The 25794-nt window shown below is 41.8% G+C and overlaps 2 protein-coding genes across 9 annotated transcripts; one reads left to right on the top strand and one right to left on the bottom strand.

Moving 5' to 3' along the window:
* Nucleotides 1-400: 400 nt before the first annotated feature.
* LOC122886797 lies at nucleotides 401-14571 on the bottom strand. Of its 4 annotated transcripts, none has more exons than XM_044219425.1 (12): nucleotides 14415-14571; nucleotides 13974-14162; nucleotides 9242-9313; nucleotides 7500-7556; nucleotides 5260-5405; nucleotides 4993-5054; nucleotides 4708-4870; nucleotides 4435-4615; nucleotides 4200-4343; nucleotides 3260-3458; nucleotides 2906-3110; nucleotides 401-2822 (listed from the first exon to the last, which is right to left on the bottom strand). In XM_044219425.1, the coding sequence occupies exons 3-12, from the start codon at nucleotides 9287-9289 to the stop codon at nucleotides 947-949; spliced, it is 3081 nt and encodes a 1026-aa protein (XP_044075360.1). In that variant the 5' UTR covers nucleotides 9290-9313; nucleotides 13974-14162; nucleotides 14415-14571; the 3' UTR covers nucleotides 401-946. The 4 variants fall into 4 exon arrangements, with proteins under 4 accessions (XP_044075360.1, XP_044075361.1, XP_044075362.1 ...); XM_044219426.1 differs by having other exon boundaries at nucleotides 13979-14162; XM_044219427.1 differs by lacking the exon at nucleotides 7500-7556.
* Nucleotides 5296-25437, top strand: LOC122886798 (midnolin-like). Of its 5 annotated transcripts, none has more exons than XM_044219433.1 (9): nucleotides 5313-5431; nucleotides 19176-19261; nucleotides 20702-20964; nucleotides 21083-21170; nucleotides 21295-21357; nucleotides 22212-22781; nucleotides 22954-23059; nucleotides 23923-24171; nucleotides 24683-25437. In XM_044219433.1, the coding sequence occupies exons 3-9, from the start codon at nucleotides 20717-20719 to the stop codon at nucleotides 24853-24855; spliced, it is 1497 nt and encodes a 498-aa protein (XP_044075368.1). In that variant the 5' UTR covers nucleotides 5313-5431; nucleotides 19176-19261; nucleotides 20702-20716; the 3' UTR covers nucleotides 24856-25437. The 5 variants fall into 5 exon arrangements, with proteins under 5 accessions (XP_044075369.1, XP_044075368.1, XP_044075366.1 ...); XM_044219431.1 differs by lacking the exon at nucleotides 5313-5431 and adding an exon at nucleotides 18554-18687; XM_044219430.1 differs by lacking the exon at nucleotides 5313-5431 and adding an exon at nucleotides 18582-18902.
* Nucleotides 25438-25794: the final 357 nt, after the last annotated feature.

Raw genomic sequence — 25794 nt, 5'->3', positions numbered from 1 at the left:
TAAAGTATCATCTGTCAGTCTCCCCCTCAGCAGAGTCCCAGCAGTGATATAACACGCCACTCTAGCCCACGGAAGCTCCTGGATACCACCTCCTTAATTATGATGAATACCAGGGACACATGATGAACAAAAATCCTATAAAAATAGATGACATACGAGAATAAAAATTCTTGAATCACACATTTTTGAGCACTGTGTTGGCTGTATAGTATACCATCTGTTTTTACCTTTACGATATAGTGTGTGTATTCCCAAGATCTGCTGATATGGTTTATGAGAGAGGGCTGCAAGCGCTGAAGAATTATGTATGTTTTTTTTAACAGTGTTTTTCCTATCGCCAAATACAGAAACCACAAGCTTTCATGGAGACATTTACCCTCACGCTGATCGAGACAAGAAGGACACTTGAGGAGGATATGGTTTTAAAATGAGAGAAATGGGTGACAGAAACTCCATCATTATCTTTCTTCCCATCAAAGTGCTTTTTGTTTTAAAGTTAAAACTGTACAGTATTCACATACACATTGTTTGGACATACAGTAGCATGCTCAAAATTCACAGTTAAGTCTGAAAATATTAATTTTTTCTAAAGATAGGTCTATATTTTCAAAGCTATGTGATTAATGCATTTATTTTAAGAACGATTGCCAATAAAAAAGGGGTATCACATGTCACATGGCGTCACAGTGGAAATTAAGGTCTGAAATTAAATACTGGAAAAGACTGGGCATCAAGAAGGTACTTCTGTCCTTTAGAATATATCTGTGTTTTGATGCATCGGTTACCAGACCATGTTTATTTTGAAGATTTGTCCAAATGTAAGGGACACAGATTGACCAAGTAACACATGATGTTTGAAGTGCTATAGACCATTTTGTTCAAGTCTGTCGTCTATAGACAATGGATTTGAAATAAAGTTGATGAAAAAGATGGGATTGTTGACAGCTTATATGGGACTGAAGCCAGGTGAGGCTGTGTGAGACACGGTAAACACACGCTCCGTTCCTCCCTGTCCGAGCTTTTCTGCACGCCGCAGGCCGCCATAGAGCCTCTCTTCCACTGACACGACCAGCTTGTCTGTCAGGCTGCTCTCTGACAGAATAGCTTGACTACTGTTGTTGTTTCTGTTGTCGACTCTTGGATCCATGTAGCTCTTCTGTGCAGTCACAGTGATCAAAGACTGGCTAGTTGTGCTTTCTGTGTCCTTTTTTGAGGAAACTTGGCTGCCATCACCCTCACCAGTCGACTCTGCACAACTCTTTGTTGTGTCAGTGCCCTCAGAGGTTGTGTTGGCTGTATTTTCTGCGGCATCCCCCGTAGTTCCTTCACTTGATGGATCTTTGCTCTCTTTGCTCGCTTTGGCCGCTTCCTCGCAAGCGGCAACCTCACTGGCTTCTTCATCTGCAGCACTCGCAATGCGTGAGAGTGTGCTGTGATACCTGGTGTCCAGAGGGTAACCGGCACTGTCACCTCTCCGCAGCGGAGTGAACCTCTGCCTCTCCAAAGATGGGGAGTACCTACCCCCAGCGCCTGACCCTGGGTCGCTGTATTGCTTGTGTCTCTGCCACTGTTTCCGGAGGTGAACTCTGGATCGGTGCCTGGAGCGCAGCGGAGAATCCTGCTGGTCGAACCGCGGATCATGACGGAGGAACTCATTGAAAAGAGCGTCTGTCTTCTCATCAATGCTATAATCACGGCGGCGGAGACGAGGTTGGTGAGGACTAGAGGGCTGTGGGATTGTCTTCATCAGCGGAGACATCAGCTGTGATTGTGATTCTGGAGGTTTCTGAGGATGAAGGGATTTCAGAAGTTGATATGGTTCTTGAAGGGTAAGAGACTGGCTGCCAGTTTGAGATCTCTCAAGTTTCTCCCCTGTCTCTGTGCTGTCTGCCATCTCATCCTCCAGCTCCTCCTGAAACAGCTTGGCCTCGATGCTCTCACACACTGAACCTTTTCTCCCAGAGCTGGTGAAGAACAACCTTCTCTCGGACGCCGTCTTCCCTCGAGGAGCTCCAGGGGTCCCAAAAAGCCGCATTTCCTCAGGGGCCCTGGATGGTGCTTCAATGGAGGCATAACCACTGTCCATCTGGAGGAGCTTACGGTTCCCTGCCTCACCCTCTCCTCCAGCTCCACTTCCCATCTCACTGTCCCCACCTGACGCCCCTCTGATTCCTCCCTCTGACACCTCTCCCTCCCCTTCTCCTTCAGGCTCATCGTCCAGATCTTGGGACAAGCAGCTGTCCAGGCCAGAGCGGGCTCCTGCACCACCGAGGGATGAGACGCTGTCGGCATCACTACGGGTGGACTCCCGATCCGTGCTACTCTGGTCTGAGGAGGCGTATTGCTCCAGAGAGGCTCGCAAGCTCCAAATGTCTCTGTACAGGGAAGGAGGAGCCTCCGAGCTCTCCTGGCGAATCATGAAGGAAAGAGATGAGCCTGAGTTGGCCCTTTGTCTGGCCTCAGCTCCCAACCCCACCTCGTCTCCGTCATCTACCTCTGCCTCACTCTGTTTCCTCACATCTGATGTCATGCCATCTGTCTTTGTGTCTTTACTTTTCCTTAACATGTCTTCAAAACTTTCCTGTATGGCAGCTTCATGTTGTGCCCCATTTAAGTCATCATCTTCTACCGATTCTAGCTTGACTCGTGTTGCTTCTGTTCTTGTAACTGCGCTGAACTTTGTTTCTTTTTCTACCCCTGTTCCATTGGCTGTGGCCTCCTCTTGCCTCTGGGCACAACAATTATTTGTTGGCGAACGGAGATCCTCTCTTCTGGTGCTGCTGCTGCTACCACCTACCTCCACCATGGCCTCCAGGTTTAACCTGCTCAGATGGAGAACAGTCAGTTAATCAACAATTCTTGGAATTTCATGGTGCAAGTCATGGGATTATGTGACGGGATGTACCTGCTGAGAAAGACTGAGGACGAGGGTGCAGTGGCGGGGTGAGACAAAGACTCTGCAGAGAGGGACTGGAGGCCACTGGTCGTCTGGATGGGAGTGTGTGGGAAAGATTCAATGACCTCATCTCGGAGAGAAGAGTCGTCTTCGGTGTGATCAGTGGTTTCACTTGCTGCTCTCTGTCTCTGGAAGGGCCTTCTCTTGGGGGATCCTGGTAGAAATTCACATGAAACTGCTTGATGTTTTTCACCTTTTCACTTGCAGAGTTTTTTTATAATTAATTTTATAATGCTATTATTTCTCTTAAGTTATCATCCACAAATCTAAGCTTATGCATCCATTTATGACATTTATTCAAACCTTTGGCATCCAGGCTGGCAGCCCGGTGACTGCTGTCAAACTTCCACCTCCTGAAGTAAGGCCCTGCCCCCTCCAAACTGGCATGGCGCCGCAGTTTAGAGAAGAAATGTAGAACTGAAGTCTGGCCTGGAGCTTGAGTCAACTCTCCTCTCATCCCCCTTTCGCTCTCAGCCTCTCCCCTGTCCCCGACAGCCTCCATCTGACAGAAGAGATGAAAAGAGAGGAGGATGGAGGGAGGGAGGTGATGAGACATTAGGGAAGGGTTGAGGCAGACGAGCTGAGATGAATCGTGACGGGCAGAGGCAAAGCCCTCAGGGGACAGCAGTTTGTCATATTGTCACTCAGTTGCAGTGATGACTGATGTCACAGTGCATCAGTAGGTTTGAGCCTGTTGCAGCTGCTTTTCACAGCTCTGTTTATGTGTGATACAAGTGGATCAATCCGGACTGAAGAATCTATCCGTGCAAATGTATTTCTGGCCAAACAGTGTGAATGCAGTTTACAATTTTGCTGCAAAAAAACAATTAGTGGTTTGCAGTTTCTGAGGAAATGTATTCTTTTCATCTAAACAAAAATGTTTCAGCAGGAAATAAAAACATGATAAAAATGTCAGCTATGATTTAAACTTTTCTCACTGACCCTTAAATGTTGCTGTCTCATTAGTAGCAAGACCCCAAGATGAAAATATTGGTTTGGCTGAGAGCAAAAATGTTGAGGAAGTGATAAACGGGGATGTGTTTTTTAAATTACGTACTTATCCCACATATTTGTCAGTTGTCTCTAAACAGAGAGCGAGAGAGACGATAGATGATGAGATATTTCAGTCTGGACCGACCAACAGACAAACATTGCCATCCAAAGAGCCATGATGCTAGTGTGGCTATGAAAGTAATGATCATTTTATAACTCTCAATACAAAGTGGAAAAAGGTGAAACTCACTGTCTGGGACCGTGTGTGCTGTGTTTTCATTGCTGATGAGGCCTGTTTGGGGCCCTGGTCCAGGATGGTGGAGTGGTGCGGGTCTCCTGGCAGACCACCACTGATGCTCTGTCCCATCCAGTCGGTGACTCTCCTCTCAGTGGGCTGGAGAGAGAAATCAACGCAGGTTAGAGGCAAGAAAACAAACCTGATTTGGTAAGATTTGTGAGATAAATCACACCCAGTGTCAAGTTACCTGGTAGATGGTGAGGGGCAGTTTGGGAGCTGCAGTCTCACTGATGTTGACGGTGCTGCTCTCTGTTGAGTCACACTCCATGATGGTGAGGATCTTCAGGTCACACGGGGCCGGAGCAAGGTGAAGGTGAGTCAGCCGGGCCTTTTTCAGGTGGTGGAAGTCTCCCTCAGTCAGAGTATACCTGAGAAAGAGGTTGAATCATCTAATCTAATTCCATCAACAGCTTATCCAAATAATAATGTAAAAATTCACCTTAGCTCAGTTGAACAGTACCTGCGTCCTTTGTCCTGAGTCGTCTTCTCCTGTTCGTAAAGTGCAGATTCATTGAAGGAGACTCTGCGGCCAGTGGACCCAGTGGAGACAAATCGCTCTGACTCTCCATCGTGACAGCTTGAAGCTGAGAGAGCATCTGATTCATCCAGATGAATGGTGATCTCTGAGTGACAAAGAGGAGAAGAACAAACCGAGGGAGAGAAATAATGGCGTTAGTGACGACAGTGGTCAAGAATACATGTACATATGAACTTCAAAAAACAAACAAAAAAACACAGCTCTGACCTTGGGTGGGCTGAGAATCCTCAGCATAGGTGGTGTTTGTCTTCTCAAGGTCATCGCTGGCTCTGAAATGGGGAAATTAGTTTTACTCTTTGTGGTTTTTCACAGGAACAAAAACGCCTCGTCACATCACAGCTTTCAATTTCATATTCAATAAAGCTTTAATCCACTGCTGTCACAATAACGTTGGCTCCTGTAATCCCTGTGTGTTTGCGGACAAGCCAGTCCTGCCAGTCCCACACAGTGTGTCACTCAGCAGGGCACACCCACCTTGAGTAGCGTCGTCCACCCATGCAGCAGCGGTGGCAGAAGAGGAGCAGCAGAGAGAGCAAGACCAGCATCCCACCGGCAAAAACACTCAGCAGCACCAGCAGCAGCACATAGTTCTCCACCTGGCCCGCCGACACAGGCACATCCTAATGAAGAGCAGCCAAGAAAAGAGGTTAGGACTGTGCTTGACTACAATTTTGAAGTACCTGAGTATTTTCAATTTATGCTGCTGTATACTTCTGCTTCACTTTAAACATCTTAGGACAATGTTGGAGATAAGTGTTCTCACTTTATCATGTTTTCCCTTGGATTGACGTGTTTTGTAGATCAATAAATAAATAAAATCACATCAAAAACTAAATTTCAGAGGAAAATACTGTATTGTACCTTTGACTGCATTTGACAGCTATAATTACTACTTGCCACCGATTACGTTTTTACATACAAAACATCTAATCACTTTTATAAAATATGAACGATATATAGCAGTTAAAATGAGCTACAGCTCCAACATTAAAATCCTGCTTACATGTCAATGCATTAGTAATAATAATAATCAGATATTAAAACATATAATGTAATATATTGGAATTGTGTCTTTAGTGACCTGGTGGATGTGAGTCCGATATTCACTCTCCTTTTAGATTGCTGTTGCTTTATCTGCTACATGCTCCACTATGCTAGTCGCTAACTTTGTCTCTTACCATTAGCATTTGGTGCTGAGCAGGTAGTAAAGTCGGTGATAATTCTCTGTGGGGTCATCATTACGCTCTTTTTACATTACACAAAAGCATTTAATCCATTATTAATATAAATAAAAACATTCATTAGTACAGCTTCAAGCAAAAGTTCTGAATGCAGGACATAAGCTACTGTCTAATTTCTACTTTTACCACTGGATCCCAGAGCTCAGTTTATGTCATGTACTGAATAATTGATGTATGTAGACGACAATTTCTTTCAGGAGGTTTTACCAAATGACAGAATGTAATTTAGCCTTATCGAAGAAATCTTTTGTTGAAGGAAACTTCTGCAGATTGACATTAGCCCTGTTTACACCTTGGCATTAACATGCGTCTTGGGTGAGCCAATCACAAGTATGTCAGTTCACACCTGGCATTAGAATACGTCTCCACATGCGTCTTAAGTGACCACTTGTGATCGTATCTCACTTCCCCGCTCTACATGCAAATAAACATGTACATCATTTCCGTTTGCAAAGACCAAATGTGTTGTTTTTAACCTGAATTTGATGAATTTACTGTTTAGCAGACCACAAATGAGATAAGAATTAGGTTGTGTTTTGGGGGTCCAGGCCTCACTGAATACTGTACAAAAACACAACTTTATTACTTTATTCACTGATTTTGATGAAACTGGATCATATTTTATATTTTCTGGTTTCCCCTCTGATGTCCTTCAGCTGCTCTGCCTCAACTCTCTGTGATTTACGGATTTTCCTGATGGACAGATAGCTTTACTTTGCTAAAGTAACCGCTAACTGCTGCTAACTGTAACTGCCATTAGCTAGTTAGCTCAGTTAGCCTTGCAGCTGGCGGTCCCATTAGCATTAAAGCTCAAATAAAGTTTTATTATTCTTTAAGTGTAAACAGCAACACTGCCCTGGTGCTCTGAGCTCCCAGTCCAGGCAGAGTCAGTCAGGGTTAATAGGACCACTAGCCGGAGGACATCAGACAGTGTGTTTCGTGTGTACTCCACGCAGAGGATGTCAGTTAAGTAGGCGGTCCTTCAGTGTGGCCCAGAACACGTTTGCGTACACACAGCTAAAAGAATGTGGCCACATGCGATCCAGACCACCTACGAATGAGGTCTCAGCAATCAGATCGCAATGCGTCGGATCACCCAGGATGCATGTAAATGCCAGGTGTAAACAGGGCCATTCAGAGCAAGGTTTTATACCATTACAACAAGAGCAGCCTAAAACAATAGGTTGTGGGCTGGGCTAATCAAAAGGTCTGAGTGACAACAAAAGGTGAATAGAACTCAGGAAAGCCTCCCAGACAGGCTAATTAACAATACAATCTGATCCAATCTGCCAGTGGCCTATTTGGCTAATCCCTTCAACACCTATGACAATGTAATATCTCTGTCTGGTAAATTTAATTCACATGTAAGTTCAAGAAAGCTTCCCCAAGGCTATCCTGGGATGAATAGTTCAAAGAGTTTACACACAGTGATCTTCATGGAAATAGCCATCTGTCTCAAGAGAAGCCTGTTACCAGCTGTGAATGGGACCAGGCTGTCCCCTGGTTTCTGTCTTCTTCTTCTAACTGCTTCTAGATATTTTAGAGACAAGTGACAATGACATGAGTGGCATTAACTAGCCAAATACCAAACCAAAAATGCTCTGTGCAGTGATCCTATACCCCTTTTCCCACCTCACCAAGCCATAAAACCACAACACTCACACGTGCACACTGATCAACAAAACATAAAAAAGATATACATAGAAATATGCTTTTCCTTGCTGACAAGAATAAGAAAATTTAAAAATTAAACTACAAATATCATCCTTCAAAACCAACATTGGCTGAACCCTGGTATTCACTGTATTGTTTGGGTTGCACAACATCAATGTAATTTCTATTGCTTTTATTCAAATGGCTTTGCAAGTGCCCATAACTCATTCCTTTAATAGCACAATAAGGCAGAAGCTTACATATCTGTGTTGCCATGTTTTGTTGCGAGCTCAGCGGCTGCATTAGTCCTGCTGGGACAGTAATTGATTCTTCTCCCTTTGAGCTTTGCAGCAATGAGGAATCTCTTTGTCGCATTACACTGTCAGATAAGTGCCATAATATTTAATACAGAGTGGAATTAACACTGAAAGACTTTCTTAAGTCCCGGCCTCCTCCCAGTGATTCTTATCCACACACTCATATGCATCCTGCCTGCTAACACACACACACACACACACACACACACACACACACACACACACACACACACACACACACACACACAGACAGACAGACAGCATAACTGCCCTCTTCTCTACTCTCTCTGATTAATACTCTCAGTCTTGGCTGAGTGAGCCTGGGGATGCTAATCGAAACATCAGTGAGACCCTTAATTCAATTTCCCAGCTCTTCTCAATGAGGGGGAAATGAGGCCTCTGTATGCTAAAAATGGAAATCGGGGGAGGCGGAGGAGGAGGATGCAGACACACATGAGCAATCCCCACACCAGACTTTCCTGGCTCTTCTTCCGATGTCAGTTTCAAAAGAGAGTGAAAATAATGGGGCTCTTTTCACCGCCACAAATGGAATATTCATCTATTGCAACATTTAGCGTTATATAATATATGAAAATGTTAAAGGTTGTCATTGTGCGCAGCTCTGAAGGAAACCACGGAGTGAAGAAGCTCCTCACACAGCACAGGCTGACCTTTAGATGATGATGATCTTAACAGGAGCAGCATCAAGGTCATTACAGCAAAAACCCCAAAGCCTGCTGCTGTCTGAATGTACAGACACTAGGGTTAAAATTCCCTTTATAAGTTGTTTTTTCGTCCAACAATCAGTCCAAAACCGTATAATATTCAGTTTACAGCGACATATGACAAAGAAAATCAGCATATCCTCACAACTGGAGAAGCAGCAACCAGAGAATGTTTGACATTTTGATAGACAAATTACTGAAACTGAAGTTTTCAGATTTTACTGAAGTTTACTGATTACTGAAGTTAATCGATTAGCAAAATAGTTGCAGATTAATTTTCTGTCGATCGACTAACGGAGGTGTATTAGAAAACAGAGGGGTGTGTGATAAAGAGCACAAACAGCTGATTTTATGGTGACTGCTTTCAATGTAATGGTAAAGGTATGTAAAACAAAACATCAATCAATCTGTGTCAACTTCAATCACAAGTTCAATCTAACAGCAGCAAGTCGGGGGGGGGGGGGTATGTGTTGGTGGTGTTAGAAAGAGTGGGTGGAGGGGTGGACACAGCAGTACTCACAGTGGAGTTCTCAGTCAGACTTGTCAGAACAGGCAAATCATTGCTCATGGTCCAGGTCAGCGTGAGTGAACCCTGCAGAGGATGGAGAGAGTGAAGTCAGACAGAGCTGCTGCTTCTTTCGAGACAATAATACAATTTCTGTTATTTTATGCAGAAAAGTCAAAGTGCAGAGGATTTAAACAATAAGGGGAATAAATCCAGTGAAAAGACCAAATCCAACAATTAACTGATCCAACTAGCAAGTGTTGTTTGTGTAGCCAAAGCCTGGCGTAGCTTGGTCTTCTGTGTCATAGACCTCTATTGCTGTTTAAAAACTATTAAAAACAGATCAATGAGCCACACTGTTGCGCCTGGTGACATGTTGTGATCATTAGAGTACCAAATGTGTATTAATGCACTAGCTTTAAATGTTACAGTTCAAATAAAATCATTTGGCATTTCTCCTCCAGTTTTCTTCAACAAGTACTCCATATAAATAATTATATGAAACAGCATTTAGACTAATTTACAGAAAATATAACTTAACACATGACGTTAACAAACAGTATTAAAGAAAAGTGCGTTCAATAGAGTGCAGATCTATCTCCACCAGGCCTGGCATTACCAAATGGCCACACGTCAATGTCTTAAGTCATTTCACGTGTTCACAACGCCTTTTTTGCTTTTCGCATGTCATTTTATGCCATTTAGTCTCTACTGACCTATATTGTGCAGAAACGGCGTGTCATTTGATAGTAATCAGATTACTTCGGTAAACAGATTACTCTTGTAGATTACTTTGTAAATTCCCTAATCTAATTGCTAAAATTATGCCTGCTTTTTAAAGTAGAATTTAATTTTAAAAGAATTTTTATATTATAAATGTAATCTCATTACTTTGGTAATCTGATTACAAGAGGAATCAGATTACATCACAAAATGCATGTCCAAAACTCATAAAATGCGTTATCTCTAACGACGTTAAATGACACGCGAAAAGCTTAAAATCTGTAGACATGACACTCGAAATGTCATTAAAAGTGGCGTGCTGTTTATAGGCCATCCCATGATATCACGCTGGTCCGGGGACATGTGGGCTGGGAACAGGGAGTGCAGGCAGGCAGTGTGTCCAGCCTGTATGCATGAGAGCAGTGGAATGAAGGGGAGACAGTATGCAGGTTACATTATCAAGGTGTAACCAGAGCAGACAGGAGACATGGAGACAAACCTCGGACAATTCCACAACACCAGCGATGTACAATGTTAATTTCAAAGTGAAAATGCCAACAAAAGAATCCGCCAACACTAACGTGACCGCCTCGTACGTTGTCCGCAGCGAAACCAACTGAAGCAGTTGTTGATCACTTGCGCCCGGTTAAGAGGAGTGCAGTCAATAGAGGTATCAAACAGAGCAGTCAATGAAATAACTGTGAATCACCGCAAACACAAGAGGTCCTTGAGCCATAAATGTGCACAAAAAATATTCTGCTGATGGGTCCAGCAGTATGCGAGATTAGCTGCGAACAGATAGCCCGCACACACACACACACACACACACACACACACACACGACCAAACGTGTGTTTGGTATTCAGGTCCTTTACTTAAGTAAAAGTACTATATACAGTATCTATTATATTAGCTATATAGGCACATTAGATTATTATTACTCATGCACTGATTTAAAAGCAGGATTTTACATTTGATTTGTAGTTATTTTGTATAGGACTGACTAATGATTATTTGCATTTTGGATTCATCTGCTGATTATTTTCTCTATTAATCAATTGATGTTTTGGTTTGTAAAAATAGTGATAAATGCAAAGTGACACCTTCACAATGCTTGTTCTGTCCAACCAATAGTACAAAACATAAATTGAAATTATTAAAATAATTCAAATTCTCACATTTTAGAAGCTTTACATGAAAAATGACTTTCTGTCAATTGATTAATCGACTAATCGTTTCAGCTGTACTTCTTCATCTGTTTTGTATGCAAAAATCTTAATTTGTAAAGCAACTAGTGACTAAAGCTGTCAAATAAATGTAGTGAAGTAAAAAGTAGCCAACAATATTTCCCTCTGAATTGTAGAGGCCTAAAAGTATAAAGTGGTATGAAAAGAAAAGACTCAAGTAAAGTACAAGTACCTCAAATTTGTACTTAAGTACAGTAATTGAGTAAATGTACTTAGTTAGGCTCCACCACTGCCCATGTCTTTTAAACTCCACAATCCCAGTGTCTAATGATGATGTCATCAATCCAAAGCAAGGATAACGCTGACGGCATCACTAGGGTTATTTTCTTTTATTTAGAAATCCCTCCCCAGAACAACAGAAAACATTGTACAACTGTTCACTGGCTGAACAGAACTCCTCATGACGAGTAAACTCATCGTCTTGTGTAAAATTAGTGTAAAGCCCTTTTAATATATGTACGTATGTATGTACATATGTACATATGTTAAAGGGGCTTTACACCACTGAGTGCTGTGTCCAAAGATTTACTGACATCCACTGAAGATGGACTATTACAACTCAATAACCAAGAATCCTTTACAATAAACTCTCCTCTCGGTCTTACAGTCTGTAAAATTAGACTCTGTGAGGCAGAAAGAGAAGAGAAAGAGAAAGGCCGTGCAGCTTGTGTAACATCAGTCCACGATTGCATTCCTTACACATACTGGTAATGCTGCGGCACATTCCCTCACCATGTGAGAGTCATATTTTATGTAATATCTCATACATACGAACAGCTCAAGGTAACTACGGTGAGGACGAAGCTCTGAATAGCAAGAACACACCAACAAGAGAGAACCACACACATACGTACATACAGATTTATGCTGAATTTTGGACACTTTCCTTTAACCACCTCCTATTTAGTATTTCTAAACAGTATATAAACATGTAAAAAATTGTTTAACGCACTGTTTATTCATGTATGGTATTTATCAACAATTATAACTTATCCTATGAAGACATATTTTGTATTATTATTACAGCTGTGTTTTACTGTATTATCATTCATTATCTGTTTATACAGCAGCCTCCACTTATGGGTGCCCACAGGGATGAGCTACAGTTGCATGTTTATATACTGATGATACATGATAAACAGGGAGACAGTGTTACCCGAATTTAATTTTTTTTTTTAAAGAAAACACTGTGATTTCAGACAAGATTCTGCCAGATTTTTTCGTCTCCCTCGGGACAGATGTGGTGTCTCCTCTTTGCCGATTGACATAGTCATGTGCACTAGATTGGTCAAGGTCTTAAAAATGTCCTTGCTGGCATTCTTACATTTCCCTTTTCTTTCTTATTTCAGCCTACTGAAACCACTAAGCCTATATTAACTAACCTGTCTGTCAGAATCACACCTGGTTAACAGGTAAACATTCATTCATTCATCAATTCCAATGAGTTATTGACTATTTTGCCCATCACCATATCTGGACAGACAATCAAAATCAGTCCAACGCCTTCTTTCAGTCACACAAATCCACTCACCTTTTGTTACAGCAATGAACTTGCAATTAATACTTTCAGTCCAAACACAGCCACAGTGGTTTTCTAAATGCATTTCTGACATGAAATATGTTGTTGTGTTAATCCACGGTGGGTCAGTCATGATAAACTCATGCTGTGAAGACAAACAGTGTTCAAACCCACATATAACTTTATTTTAAATTCAAATGCAGGTCCCAAACGTTTCCAAAGACACCAGATATATCAGGCTGAATTTGGGGGACAAAATGATGCACTAGACATCTAGAATATTTTCATTTGATTAAAAGGTGCAGCCATAAAAACACAGAGGCTTGAATATTTCACTCAGTGTAAACATCATATAGCTGTATGTAATGCACAATATATGTTTTACTGTCAGACAGTGTGGAATAACGTGATTTTTTCCACCATTAAGGCTATTTAAGGGGAAATAAAGTGCATGTGAAGGGTTTTTAATTATTATCATTATACTGATTTTGAGAATAATGGCTTTATGGACTGTATTTTTTGTTACATTATTATGATGATTATAATAATCAAAAAATATATTATTTAGTCAAATTGAATTATTTATATAATTTAATTATGCATTCATTCATTCATAGTAACTTTTTTCCTATTCCTTCTATTCTAATTTTGAGCACACTTAAAGATGTAGACTACATTATTTGTCTTGGTCTTATTAATATTCTTATTATGATAATTATTATAAAATGGCCTTATACCGCCCCTATACATTTTGATTATATGCTGAAAATGCAGGCTGTAATTAATATTAATTAGGCTAATGACGTTCACCAGCTTGACTTGTTAGCTTCGCCATCATTTGATTTGTCAGTTAAAACTAAAGGTTAGTAACCAGAATAAAACTGAAAACACTGACCCCGACTGGTGGAGAAAAAAATCCAAAGTGTGTGTGTGTGTGTGTGTGTGTGTGTGTGTGTGTGTGTGTGCGCGCGCGCATGCGTTAGTTTCCAGGGTCTAATGACATGTCACATCCTCACATTATCTCTCGCTTTAACCACAGACATCAGGCAGGCAGGTGGACGAGGCGGTCAGACAGACAGACATCCATATACTTTCCAGTTCATTCCATCAGTGGACTGCAATGATTTTGGTTTATATTCTTATAAGCTCCATCAGTAGGTTAGTATATGGAGGTGTGTGTGTGTGGGGGAGGGGGGGGGTTTACTGAATATCACCCTGACGTGTGACTGGATGATGGTGGTCTCCAGATGTGCTGTACCTTACGGTCTATACGGGCGGTGTTGAAGCAGCTTCCCTCCGGTCTGTGCAGGCTGACTACAGCGACCCGTTGCAGCCGGCGGCGCTCAGCAGCAGCAGCCTCAGCATCAGCAGCAGCAGCATCTTCCTCTCCCCTCCGAAAACCCGCCGATCAGGGCTGTCCCACATCTCTGCGTCGTCTGCTCCCAGCCTGCGGGGAATAAATCACGATTAGTCGGGAGCCACGGGAGCCTTCATGTGCCGGACACGGGGGCTCCGCCGTGGTCCCTGAATGCGCGTCAAACATCTCTCATTAAATCAGACGCTGCGATGATCTAGAGCCGGCTGTGTCACCTATCCCGCATCTTGCATAGCCTATTGAAATAGTAGCACATTACACCTCGAGCACGCCTGTAGGTCCATTAACTGGTCCTGGTGTGAGCGGGACAAAGATAGGACTCACCCGGCTGTAGACTCCGTTTGAAGCGGCGCTCCGAAGGCAGCCTGCCCCGTCTGCATACTTTAATTTGGGCTTCAAATAAAGACTGTAGTTATGAATGAAACCACACGCTATTAGACACACCCACCGCCCGCTCCCGACGCACCACGTGACCAGCATTGATGATGGTGATGATGATGTGAGATGGAGGAGAAGACTCGTCCTTATTCACAGCAGTTGATCATGAATGGCAGCTGCTGACAGTGCGATTGATTGGTTGCCTGTCTGTTTTATATATTATATATATATTATATATATTGATGTAGACATTCTGATTAATATTTTAATATTTTCCATTTGCTGAGTTTGAGTCTGCATCTGTTTGCTTGTTGCGAGACAAGATGCAGGGAGACAGATGGGTATTGTGGACGTTTTTGTAATCTCTCGTTTCACCACCTGGTGGCAGCGTTGCACTGTTGTTCTCATGTTAAACACACTTAAGATGGAAGCTCTGCGCAGCTTTTTGTTTTTTTTAAAGTCAGATCTAGTCCAGACCTCCATGACACACAGAAGATCCCGAGCTAAATAAAGAATTGTTTAATTTAATAGACGTTGGCCAAATTAGAGAATTTACACCGTAAGAATAGCTTCGATCTTGCAGCACATTCATTGTGATATTGTCAAATGCACACTGTAGAAAGCTATGTTATTCATATATAGAGAGAGAGAGGGAGAGAAAGAGAGAGATGAGTTATTGGGTAATGTATTTATTTTGTTTTTACATAAAGAAGGTTGTTTAGTTCCAATACAGCAAAAAAACAAACAAACTCAGAAATGTAAACTTTGCTACTAAAACTGAAAAGCAAATTTGGATCATATTTGTTTTTGCCTGCGACGTAGCAACATCTTGAAACCCTTTTGTAAATATTTGTCAAATCCTATATTCAACTCTGGACCACTATTCCTCTTAATCAATGAAGTGTGTCTGTGTGTGGCACAATGTTATTATGATGTCCCGACATAGAATAATTTAACAGATTGATGTACCTGCAGGTTTAGGCCTCTTTGAAGATTTAAGTTTTGTAATGTGTAACTGTAGTTTGTTTAAGTTATTTTCATCATATGTTTCCATTATTTTGTCTATCCCCTGTGTTTTTTGCCTCACAAACATTTTCCATGAAATTTGCACTCACACTCTAATCCCAAAAACGCAATCTTTTTGCAATCATAGCCTCTGCAGGATCCATTCTCGAGTGTGATGTAGAAATGAAGGAAGTAGCACAAATGGAAAATGCGTCAGCAGCAAAGTGGCAGGAGGTCTAATCTGCACCTGCATGATAACAGAAAGCGAGGAGACAGTGGGTCTGAGTTCACCCACAATTTTAGCAAACTGGCTGGTTGAGTGACAGAAATAACAGCACACATGACCAGTTTGAGGGAGAATCAGTTCAGAGCAACCAAAATGACCTACATTACTCACTGGAGGTAACCGACATAGTGAAGTCTGTTGGAGGAATGAGGTGTCACATTTTTTGGATAGGTGTAGAAGAGATGCTATTCCCTTTGCCATGTCTGTGTAAACTTTTATGGCCTCTCATGTCTTCTCAGGCTATGTATCTTACATTCCAGTACATTTATGGGACATTTTAAGCTCCTCAGTCTCTTTTCCGCTTGCTTAAGAGTGTAGTCCACTGAATACCAAAAACTATCCTGATATTTACAAAGATGGCAACACTCTTTCCTTTCAGTCCTTAAAGATTTTTTCAGATCTTTTTTTAGCATACTGAGTGTCAAACCTTGTTTTTATTTAAGTGTTAGTGTCACTCCCAGGATGTGACCTTGACTTGCATTCTTGAAATGTACACTAATTCAACTAAAAAATTATTTCTAGCATGCACAGTAAATGTCTGTGCATGGCCTGTGTATGTGTGTAGTTCTACCTAGTAACCATGAACAATGTGTTATTTTTAACAACGAGAAATCATCTTTCTTCGAGAGTAAAACAGGGATTCCTCAGGCTTCTGTCCTTGGCCCTTGTCTCTTCAGTTTATACATAAATGATTTATGACTTAGTGTATCCAGAAGAACTATTTCATCAGTTTATATCCAGCTGTTGCAACATGGTTTGAAAACTCACGTATAACATTCAACATTACGAAAACTTTGTCAGTTTGCTTTTCCTACAGGGTTCAGCCCTAGTGAGAAGTTAAGAAGTTAAATTTAAAGGTTAATAGACAAATATTGAACAGGCTTCAGAAGTAAAATATCTTGGTCTTAAAGGCGAACTCCACAGATTTTACACATCAAAGTCTGTTTACAGACTCTTGGGGAATACTACTGTATATGTGAAAAAAGTTGTACAAAGCCTTTTGTGGCTCAAGAGGGAGCTGCGTGAAGTCTTATAAATTGCCTCAAGTGACGACGTTGGTTGGGTCTGCAGAGTTTGAAAATGAAAAAAATCAAGGGGCATGGAGTCAGAAAGAATGGAGTTTACCAGACCTCCTCATCTCTGCTTGAGGCTAGCGGCACGAGGCTACATTAGCCGCTACTAGCATAGTAGTATAGGCACCAGGTTTTAACAAGGCAGAAGAATGTGTGGAATAACAGAGTTGCTCTGATTCTGCTGCATTGATTTTGATCAATAGAGAACTCTTTAAGTCAGATTCCCACCTAATCTGAGGAACATATTAAAATGGCGCGCAAGATTGGAAAATCAAATTTACATTTAGACTCATTAGAGATTGTTTACCTTTTTATGCTGCGAATACTTTTCTGTGTTCCATGATCTTTTCACATTTAAAGTGAACCTGTATGTATGTAACCTATGTGGCCAGATAGATAATGGTAAATGCTAAAACATCGTGTAACAGTAGCACAAAAGAAGAAGAAGAAAGTCAGTGAACTGACTCAGTAACGTATGTTATCCAGCGACATCTACATGCAGTTTACTAATACAAGCTTAGCATTAGACATCATAGGCTACTGGTCATACCAGACTAAGTAAAGCTGTAGCAGCAAAACCCCTGAGTGTATTGAGTCAAACAAGGGTAAGTTTTACAATTCAACTTTTAATTTGTAAGAGGAAGAATGTGTTATTTGTCTTTGAAAAGTTACACAGTTTTGCTTCAAGTTAATGTGAAACTTCTTGTTTTTGCAACAATCAAGCACCTTAAAGGTGACATATAATCGTGCAATTAAAATTTGGATAGTAAGCTGATTAAATCCCACCACTCCCATACTCTTAAGAAACAAAATACGTTAAGATCATTGATTGATCATTTTGCTAATATTAAACTCATCCATAAATGCCTAAATAATCAGACTCCTAAGGTGCTCTGTGACATGGTGGTACCTCTCAGGATTTGTGGCTCAGTAGCTCTGGGCGTGTATGAGGAACTGCAAGGTGCCCATTCATGAATGATTTGGACAGACATCTTTCTCTATTTGGGAGATCAATATGTGGACCGCCAATATTTGGATTATTTTAAATTCAAGTTGAGACAGCTTTTAATTTAAAGAAGGATCCGTCATGTAGTCATGAATGATCTAGTGCTTGTCATTGAGTTTTATGGTAATGTTATTGCATCATTTTTGGGGTTTGTGCTGTTTTGTATGTATGTAGTTTTGTGCATTTGTAAAGGCCCAACTAGGGACGGACATTGGTCTATAAATGCTGTGGTATGTGGCGCTGGTCCATAAAAATGTCCCGATAAAAATAAACATTCAATAAAAATAAATAGTATAGCCATAAATGCACTCATGCATTTCTGTATTTTCAGAGGATGTGACAGCCATTTGATGATTTTCTCCTTCTATTAATGAGAGTCTTGTTGAAATATTCAGGGCTGATGCCTCATAATCAAATGGTTTTATCTCTGAAATTCCAGGGATTCTAAGGTGCAACATACCAGCAGATTGAAACATCTGGGAAATTATACCAGGGGAGACCGTGTAGGGGTAGGAGGAATGTGGAGGAGTGTTTGTGTGTGTGTGTGTGTGTGTGTGTTCCTGGACGGTTGACGTCAGAGCTGCGTCTGTGCATGCTCTGGAGATCAGGACATCCTGTGGAATTGTTCTCGGCGAGGCCCGAAGAATGTAAAGCAGCCGGCTCTCCCTTCTCGCTCATCTTGGTGAAGCGTTGGAGTGACGCGCTGCCATAGAAATGTTGGGGAGGAGCGAGGGCGGGGGGAGGCTCAGGGAGGACAGGATCTCCATCAAAATCTTACTGGGGGACATCGAGTTCATCAAGTCACTTAAAAGGAGGAAAGACCAAGAAGAGAAATCCTTTTGAATTCCAGTTAAGTTCAACGAAGATTAAGATGAAGTTATAGTTTTAAATTTGATTTATGTGACAGCGATCTCTCTCATATCTCTAGAGCATATATCTATGAAGCATGTTAGCACTTAGAGAAAGAAACAAATAAGAGATGAAAATACTCTACTGAAACCGCTATGCAAAGGAAAACAGAGCAGAAAAGGAGACGATGCATAGTTTCCTCACACATGGCACAGGTTGGTTGTTTTCAGACAGAAAAGACACAATGAAACAAACATGTCTGCATTGAGGAGAGTGCGGAGAGGAGTGAGTGCGGGGGTGGGGTGAAGAAGGGAGGTAGGTGATATGGGAGTGGAGTGACGCAGGATGGATAAAGTGGGGGTGTTGTGGGTGCAGCTATTTTTAGCCACCGTGAGGAGACATATATTAGCTGCATTTTCTCTGCTCTCCCTGGCTTCCTACGTCATTTTACTCCAAGCTGCTCCTCTCCACTGTGCATCACGTGACAGGTTCAGCCCGAGACCCTGCTGTGGACCAGGAGGTGGGACACGAATACTAAACAGCCGAGGATGAAAAGGACTGCAGAGCACAAAGGGTAGTCGCTGTCTGTGAACGTCTCCTCCCAATGACTGAACAGTGAGATTATACTGCTTCCATTCATGTGCATGGAAATGCACTGGTCAGGGTGTTTTCCCTGCCTCCAGCCCAGTGCATGCTGGGACAACTTTCAGCACCCATGTGACCTTAAAAAGGAAAAAGGAGGAATGATTGAGAATATTCTTAAACCCTCTTTAAATATACTGAATTTTATCTTAATCAGATTGAAATTAGAAATTTAAAGACATATTTTATAATTCAAATTAGTGATTTTGAGCTATTTGAATACTTGATTCCAAGGCCTTTTTGTGTATTATTATTTTTGGGACATTTTAAGCTGTTAAAATGTCCCACAAATATGTAGGAATGTAAGATACATTGTATTATTATAGACCTGCTCTAGAAGAAAAGTGCAATGAGATAACTTCTGTTAAGAATTGGCGCTATATAAATAAAAGTGAATTGAATCGAATATCGTGATTTGTAGCTACACCAATGTACCTTGGAGTTGACAGGTGTGTAATTAAAAGTCAATACATATGACACATATGACCCCCTCTATCTTTAGACCTAAAAATAACTTGTAATATGAAGGAAGGAAATTAAGAAGACTTTTTAGCTTTTCGAGCGGACTCACCGAGGTGTCAGTATCCTAGTAGCCTAATCTGGATGACTGCTTATACTAGTTTTCTGATCATTAAGTTCAGGTTTCACACTTAAAGTAGGTGACACTGTGTTTGTAGGCCATCCAAATACAGATGAGTTAGTGGTTTATGTCACACAATTTTTTTACACAATAAAATCGTGTCATGGGAGAAAACCCCCTATAGTGTAATAGGGCTATCATGATCATCATAGGAGGTAAAGTCTAATCAAGGTTGGTGGTGGAGACTATGAGTCATTATAGGACTAGAACAGAAATATTGTGATTTATCTCTGGGAAGCTTTAAATAATGTGAATAATTCTGACAAAATATTACAAATTACAATACAGCCTGTCTCAGGGGATTTCGACATAATGACATCCTGTACAAACTGTTATAGTGCTGTGCGGATTGCATCATTTATGAATGGTGAATGAGGCACAAAACAGGGTGGAGTCATGTGAGGAAACAGGCGTTTCGATTGGACAGTACTGAATGACCTGTGTTGGGACTCTCGCTGATTGGCTGTGTGTTCCGGTGGGCGGAGCTTACACTGACACTGTTGGGGCGTTTTACGCTTGGTGGAGTTGTGCTGCGTCTGTCACAGCCAGAAAGAGGAACTGTTACAGTCTGTTGTGGTAAAACCGCTCTGTAACCTTCATTTTTAATGTTCAGAAACTCTTCACACTGTCCACTGAGGAATGAAGAGCAAAATTAAAAAGTCAAATACTGTCGCATCTCGCCTCAATTCAATCTAGCGACCAGAATCTGATTTTACTTTGGACCTTTCACAGTAATAAGTCAGCTAAATGGAGCAGCAGCAGCAGCAGCAGCAGCAGCAGCGGGGCCTCTGTAGCTTCACCCCGGGACGGTCTGCGTGCTGCAGGGCTGGGGTCTCCACCTGTCAGCCCACCATGCGTTTGTCCATCACCTCGACCACCGGCAGCCCGGTGGAGCTCACTGTCCCCGCAGGAGAGACTGTGGAGGGACTGAGGACACACATCTCCCAAAGACTCAGACTGCAAACAGACAGAATCGTCCTCCTGTACAGAGACAGGTGAGTTGTGTCTTACACTGATGCTGTGCTCCCTGTAGAATCACACACATATTTCTTCATCAGGAAGCTTGGTATTATTTAGTTAATGTATGCTGACTATATAATGGGTATGTGGCAGGCAGCTGACTGCAGGAAAACTGTTGGACCTGGGTGTAGCAGATGGCAGCAAACTGACCCTGGTTCCTGTCATTGAAGCTGGATTAGTAGTAAGTAAGCCAATGAACATGTTACACTGGGAAAAAAAAATACATGTATTTACACTTACTTCCATGCACACTTTTAATCACACTTCACTTCATGTGCTGCTTTGTTCTTTTTTTACTGCCACAGTGCTCAACTGCCAGAGCTGAGAAAACTATGATGGATGTTTTGGAAAGTTTAACAGAAGTCGAGGTAAGAGTTTCACGTCTTTCTACCTGTACGCTTTAAATAAACAGACATGTGTGAATGAGGTGAGGGGAAAATCTTGAAGAATTCAGACTATGCACTGGAGTGTTTTTTTCCACATATTTTGTGGAGTAGGATGTAACGCACCATCTCACAGCTATAATTCAGCTGTTACGGAAAAATAATACCACACACCTTCTTAGATGTTTGAAGAAAAACATGTATACACATGCAAACGTTATTGCATCGTGTCCTTGTACCTAAAAAAGGAAATGCAAACTATATTTGATTACTGACAGTCATACAGCTACACACACACACACACACACACACACACACACACACTCATACAGCTACATGCTTCACTTGAAGAGTGATGTTAAGTTTATAAACTTAAAAGGATTAAAGGTTATAAGGTTATAATTCAATTTTTCCCCCCAATTTTTGATACTGTTTATGTCTGGCTCTTTTTCTGCAATAGTCATTCACTGTGTTACTTTAATTAATTACCCTATCCCTCTACAGCAGTTTTCATGGTTACTGGCGGGGTACGCCATTCCAGCCATTCACATTCAAAAGGAGGAATTCACACGAAACAATGCATGCATGTAGTCCAACACATCCATGATGACTTTTGTCTTTATTAAAACAACTTGAGTTTATGTGGCTGTGCTGTAAACTGAAACACCATTTGCTCCTCTGTTGTATTTCTCACAATGCAGGTGCTCAGTGAGTGTTTGCTATATTATTAAAGCTTGCTGTTATCACCGTTACCACGGGTGTCACCAAATTAACTGGGACTGAAATCTTAAGGATTGTAAATTAAACTCTTGTGTGTTTCTTTCCTGACTATCCTGCAGATCGGTGATTTCCTGTCCGGGCGCTCACCTCTGACCATTAATCTGGGAATTGGTGCCCACATGATGTATGTGCAGCTCCAGCTGTCTGCACAGACTGTGGCGGAGCTGCAGCAGTGCCGGCACTTGAGAGCAGAGAGCTGCAGCGAGCTTCAAACCGGCCTGCCCGCTGCCATCAGGATGAGCCGCCCTGACTCTGCCTCAGCCTGGTCCTCCACCAACACCACAGGATCTGCTACCTCACCTGCTTCCCAAACCCCTACTCCAGCCCCGGACTCTTCTGACTCTACATCCTCGATCCTGTTTAGCGCTCAAACACCCAGAACTTCTTTTAACTCAACAGCTCCCATCTCCCACTCATCCACCACTGCCTCTGCTGTGAACTGCCATCACCACTCACCTCCACATCCGTCCTGTCCTCTCAACTCTACGCACACATCTTGTCCTATTCTTTCAACCCCTTCTTTGCATTCTGGTTGTCCACCACAAGCAGCCATACCAGTCTGTTCACCTGCTCCCACCGGCTCCATTCCTGGACCCCGGAGCCCAGCGCCAGCCTCAACCTTCAAAGAGGTAAGCCTTATATATTCTACTGCGAAAGTCAATCCAAATCACAATGCATTGTCATGATTTCACCACTATGTATTAGAGTTCAAAATATCCAATTTTTAATAGTTCTACTAGTTGTTATTCCTCATAATGGATGGTGAAAACGTGAGATCATCTTTTCCTTCTTGTTTTACAGAGAAATGTTCATGCCTCATCTGCTGCAGAGCTGTGCAAGCAGCCAGGAGCAGTCATAGAAAGTTTTGTGAGCCACTCTCCAGGCGTCTTCTCTGGGACTTTTTCTGGTAAGTGTGTGAGCTGCAGAGGCCTAAAGATAACATAACAACACAATGAGAATACAGTAGTTTTTGATTTGTTTAATTGAGATAGATAGATGGAGAGATCGAGTACTTTGCAAAGGGAAATCGCAGTGTTACGGCAGACAAGTCACAGAAATCACTAAAGTAAATGAGGTAGGCAAAAACAAATACAATTAAAAATCCAAACTAATATATAACAACTGAAATACACTAAATACAATAAGAAGAAATGGAGAATAGAGAGACCATAATCTTAATTATCTTAAATATTGAATATACCCTGTACAATGAGGCAGTAATGAACTGTACATTAGTACTGCAAGTCAAAAGGATAATGTTAAATGCTGTACTGCAAAGTGCAGGATTGTCCTTGGATATTAAAACAGAATTAACTGCACAGAGGTCTGTTCTTTAACAACAGCTCAGTTATGTTTTTCTAGGGCTGCAACTAACAATTATTGTCATTATTGATTAATCTGCCAATTATTTTCTCAACTAACTGATAGGTCATTTTCTTTATAAAATGCCAGAAAATGATTTATGGATAATTTCCCATAGCCTGAGGAGATGTATTCACTCCAAAACCTAAAGATGTTCAGTTTACTACGACATGACAAAGAAAAGCAGCAAATCAATACATTTGAGCAGCTGGAACCAGTGAACCAATGGGATTTTTGCTTGAAAAATGACTAAAACGATTCATTGATTATAAGCAGTTGCTTTTAAAATAGATCCACTAATCGATCAATTGACTAATCGTTGCAGCTCTAATGTCTACTGTCTCGGTTTGTACTAGTTCTTCTTTTCATCCACTCTCAGTGTCCCCTGCTCTCTTCTTCTCCCATCAGGCACTCTGGCTCCTTGCAGTCAGAGCAGTATCAGCCATCCTCGAAGCGGCATCGCCATCATTCTCCAGATCCTCAATGACCTCCTCAGGACTGCCTATCACCACCAGGGGGCTCCACCCGCCCTCCCTCATCTCCACTGTCCTGCTTCAAACCTTCCGGCCAGCCCGCTGCTCACAGCAGAGGAGCAAAGCAAAGCTAAAAGCAAAACACCGGTGACCCAGAGGGCTGAGCATCTCAGTAAAACTCCAGGTGAGCTTCACCCATTGTATTTTGTAAACAGTGAAAACATAATATTATACACTTGAACACTGGAGGAGGTACTGAAGATTGCTTTCATAATACATTCCTTATGCAATTATATATTGCACTTGGCTTAAATGACACTGACCAAACTTTTGGTGCTGTGATAAAAGGCCATATTTAGTCCCACCACTGGGTGAGGTGTGAAAACTGTTACCAAGCCTACATTCATGAACCTCAGTGTTTTGTGTGTGTGAGAGTCTATGATGTAGCCTACTGTCTAAATTTCAACCATTTCCTTCCCTTTATTACTCACATGTGTTTTCATTATTTTAATTTCTTGATTGCTTTCTCTGTTGATTTATCCTCAGTATTTTTGTTATGTTGTACACCTTTTGACCTACGATTGTGATAAATATACAGTAATTGCTTATGATACATTGCATTATTCATGACAGAGCACACCAAACAAAAACTTTATTTTTCTGTAGCATGTTGTTATTTCTTCCCTCTCCTGTAGGCGAGGAGAGTCACCCCGTCCATTCATCCACACAGGAGAATCAAGCGTTGCACTGTAAGCTGGAGCGCCTGCAGTTTTTGATGCATCAGAGGCGTCTTCGCAAGCGGACTCGCAGGAACTCACACCTCTCACAAACGTCTCACCCATACCAGCATCGTCACCATCGTCCCTAGTCTTCCGGACGTAAAAGATCCACCCACTCTGATAGCAACGGCAGCTTTCTTAAGAGCGACGGTGCCTCCCCTGATGACGAGAAGGAACCATCATGGAAACCAGAGCTGACCCCTGACCTTGTGAAATGGGTGAAAGAGCAACAGAGTACATTCAGGGCCATTAAAGGTTTCTGAGATGGAGATGTTTGTTGCTATTTTTACACTATGAGCTTTCTGAAGAATGTAAGCCCAAAAGATCCGAGGAGTCTGATTCCTGCGGCTTTCACTGCACTGAGCACGTTACTTTATCTGAGTCCGTCCTTCAGTGACACTGGCTCTCATTGTTATGTAGCATATGTCACAAAAGGTTCCAATGTATGTTTTCATGTTATACATCTTGGTGTTTTGTACAAAGACCTCTTACTGTATGTTTGTTTATGTATTCTAATGCCTTAACCATACATGTCTTGAATGTAAACTGTATTGTTTTGTTCTGTGCAGAGGATGTTCCTCTGAAATGTTTTACTTATGCAATATTAAAATGTCAACGAGAGGAAGGAAAAAAATATGCCAAGAATAAAGGATAAAGTTGAAAAACCTGGACATATTTGTGTGTCAAGTCCTTTTCAGACATGGAACACATAACATTGCTGCTTTCATCTATCCCACAACTGTTGTATCTGAAGGTGTAGAGGGTGAACAGAGAGGGTGACAGGACTGTGGGGCCCCTGTAGTCTCAGGCACACAGACCTGCAGCCGACCAGTCAGGTTGGTCCACAATCCAGGACACCAGGGAAGTGTCTCTGTGTCTCTAGTGTTGAAGGCACTGGAGAAATCAAACAACCTGACTCTCACAGTGCTACCCGATCTGTCCATATGAGCAGAGGCACGGTGAAGCAGGAAGATTATGACGTTCTTCCAGAATCAGAAATACTTTATTGATCCCTGAGGGGAAACTCT

Source organism: Siniperca chuatsi, linkage group LG13, assembly GCF_020085105.1.
Source record: "Siniperca chuatsi isolate FFG_IHB_CAS linkage group LG13, ASM2008510v1, whole genome shotgun sequence".
NCBI classification, from domain to species: domain Eukaryota; kingdom Metazoa; phylum Chordata; class Actinopteri; order Centrarchiformes; family Sinipercidae; genus Siniperca; species Siniperca chuatsi.
The sequence above is the reverse complement of the archived record's forward strand: the minus strand, read 5'-3'. Positions and strand labels throughout refer to the sequence as shown.

Excerpts from the sequence above, each read along its gene's own strand:
- LOC122886797 (XM_044219425.1), bottom strand. The coding sequence starts at position 9,289 with ATGAGCAATGATTTGCCTGTTCTGACAAGTCTGACTGAGAACTCCACT. Across the intron at positions 4,616-4,707 it reads ACTCAGGACAAAGGACGCAG|GTATACTCTGACTGAGGGAG; the intron begins GTACTGTTCAAC and ends CCTCTTTCTCAG. Across the intron at positions 4,344-4,434 it reads TGCCCCTCACCATCTACCAG|CCCACTGAGAGGAGAGTCAC; the intron begins GTAACTTGACAC and ends TTCTCTCTCCAG.
- LOC122886798 (XM_044219434.1), top strand. The coding sequence starts at position 20,717 with ATGGAGCAGCAGCAGCAGCAGCAGCAGCAGCAGCGGGGCCTCTGTAGC. Across the intron at positions 21,358-22,211 it reads AAAGTTTAACAGAAGTCGAG|ATCGGTGATTTCCTGTCCGG; the intron begins GTAAGAGTTTCA and ends ACTATCCTGCAG. Across the intron at positions 24,172-24,682 it reads GCATCTCAGTAAAACTCCAG|GCGAGGAGAGTCACCCCGTC; the intron begins GTGAGCTTCACC and ends CCTCTCCTGTAG.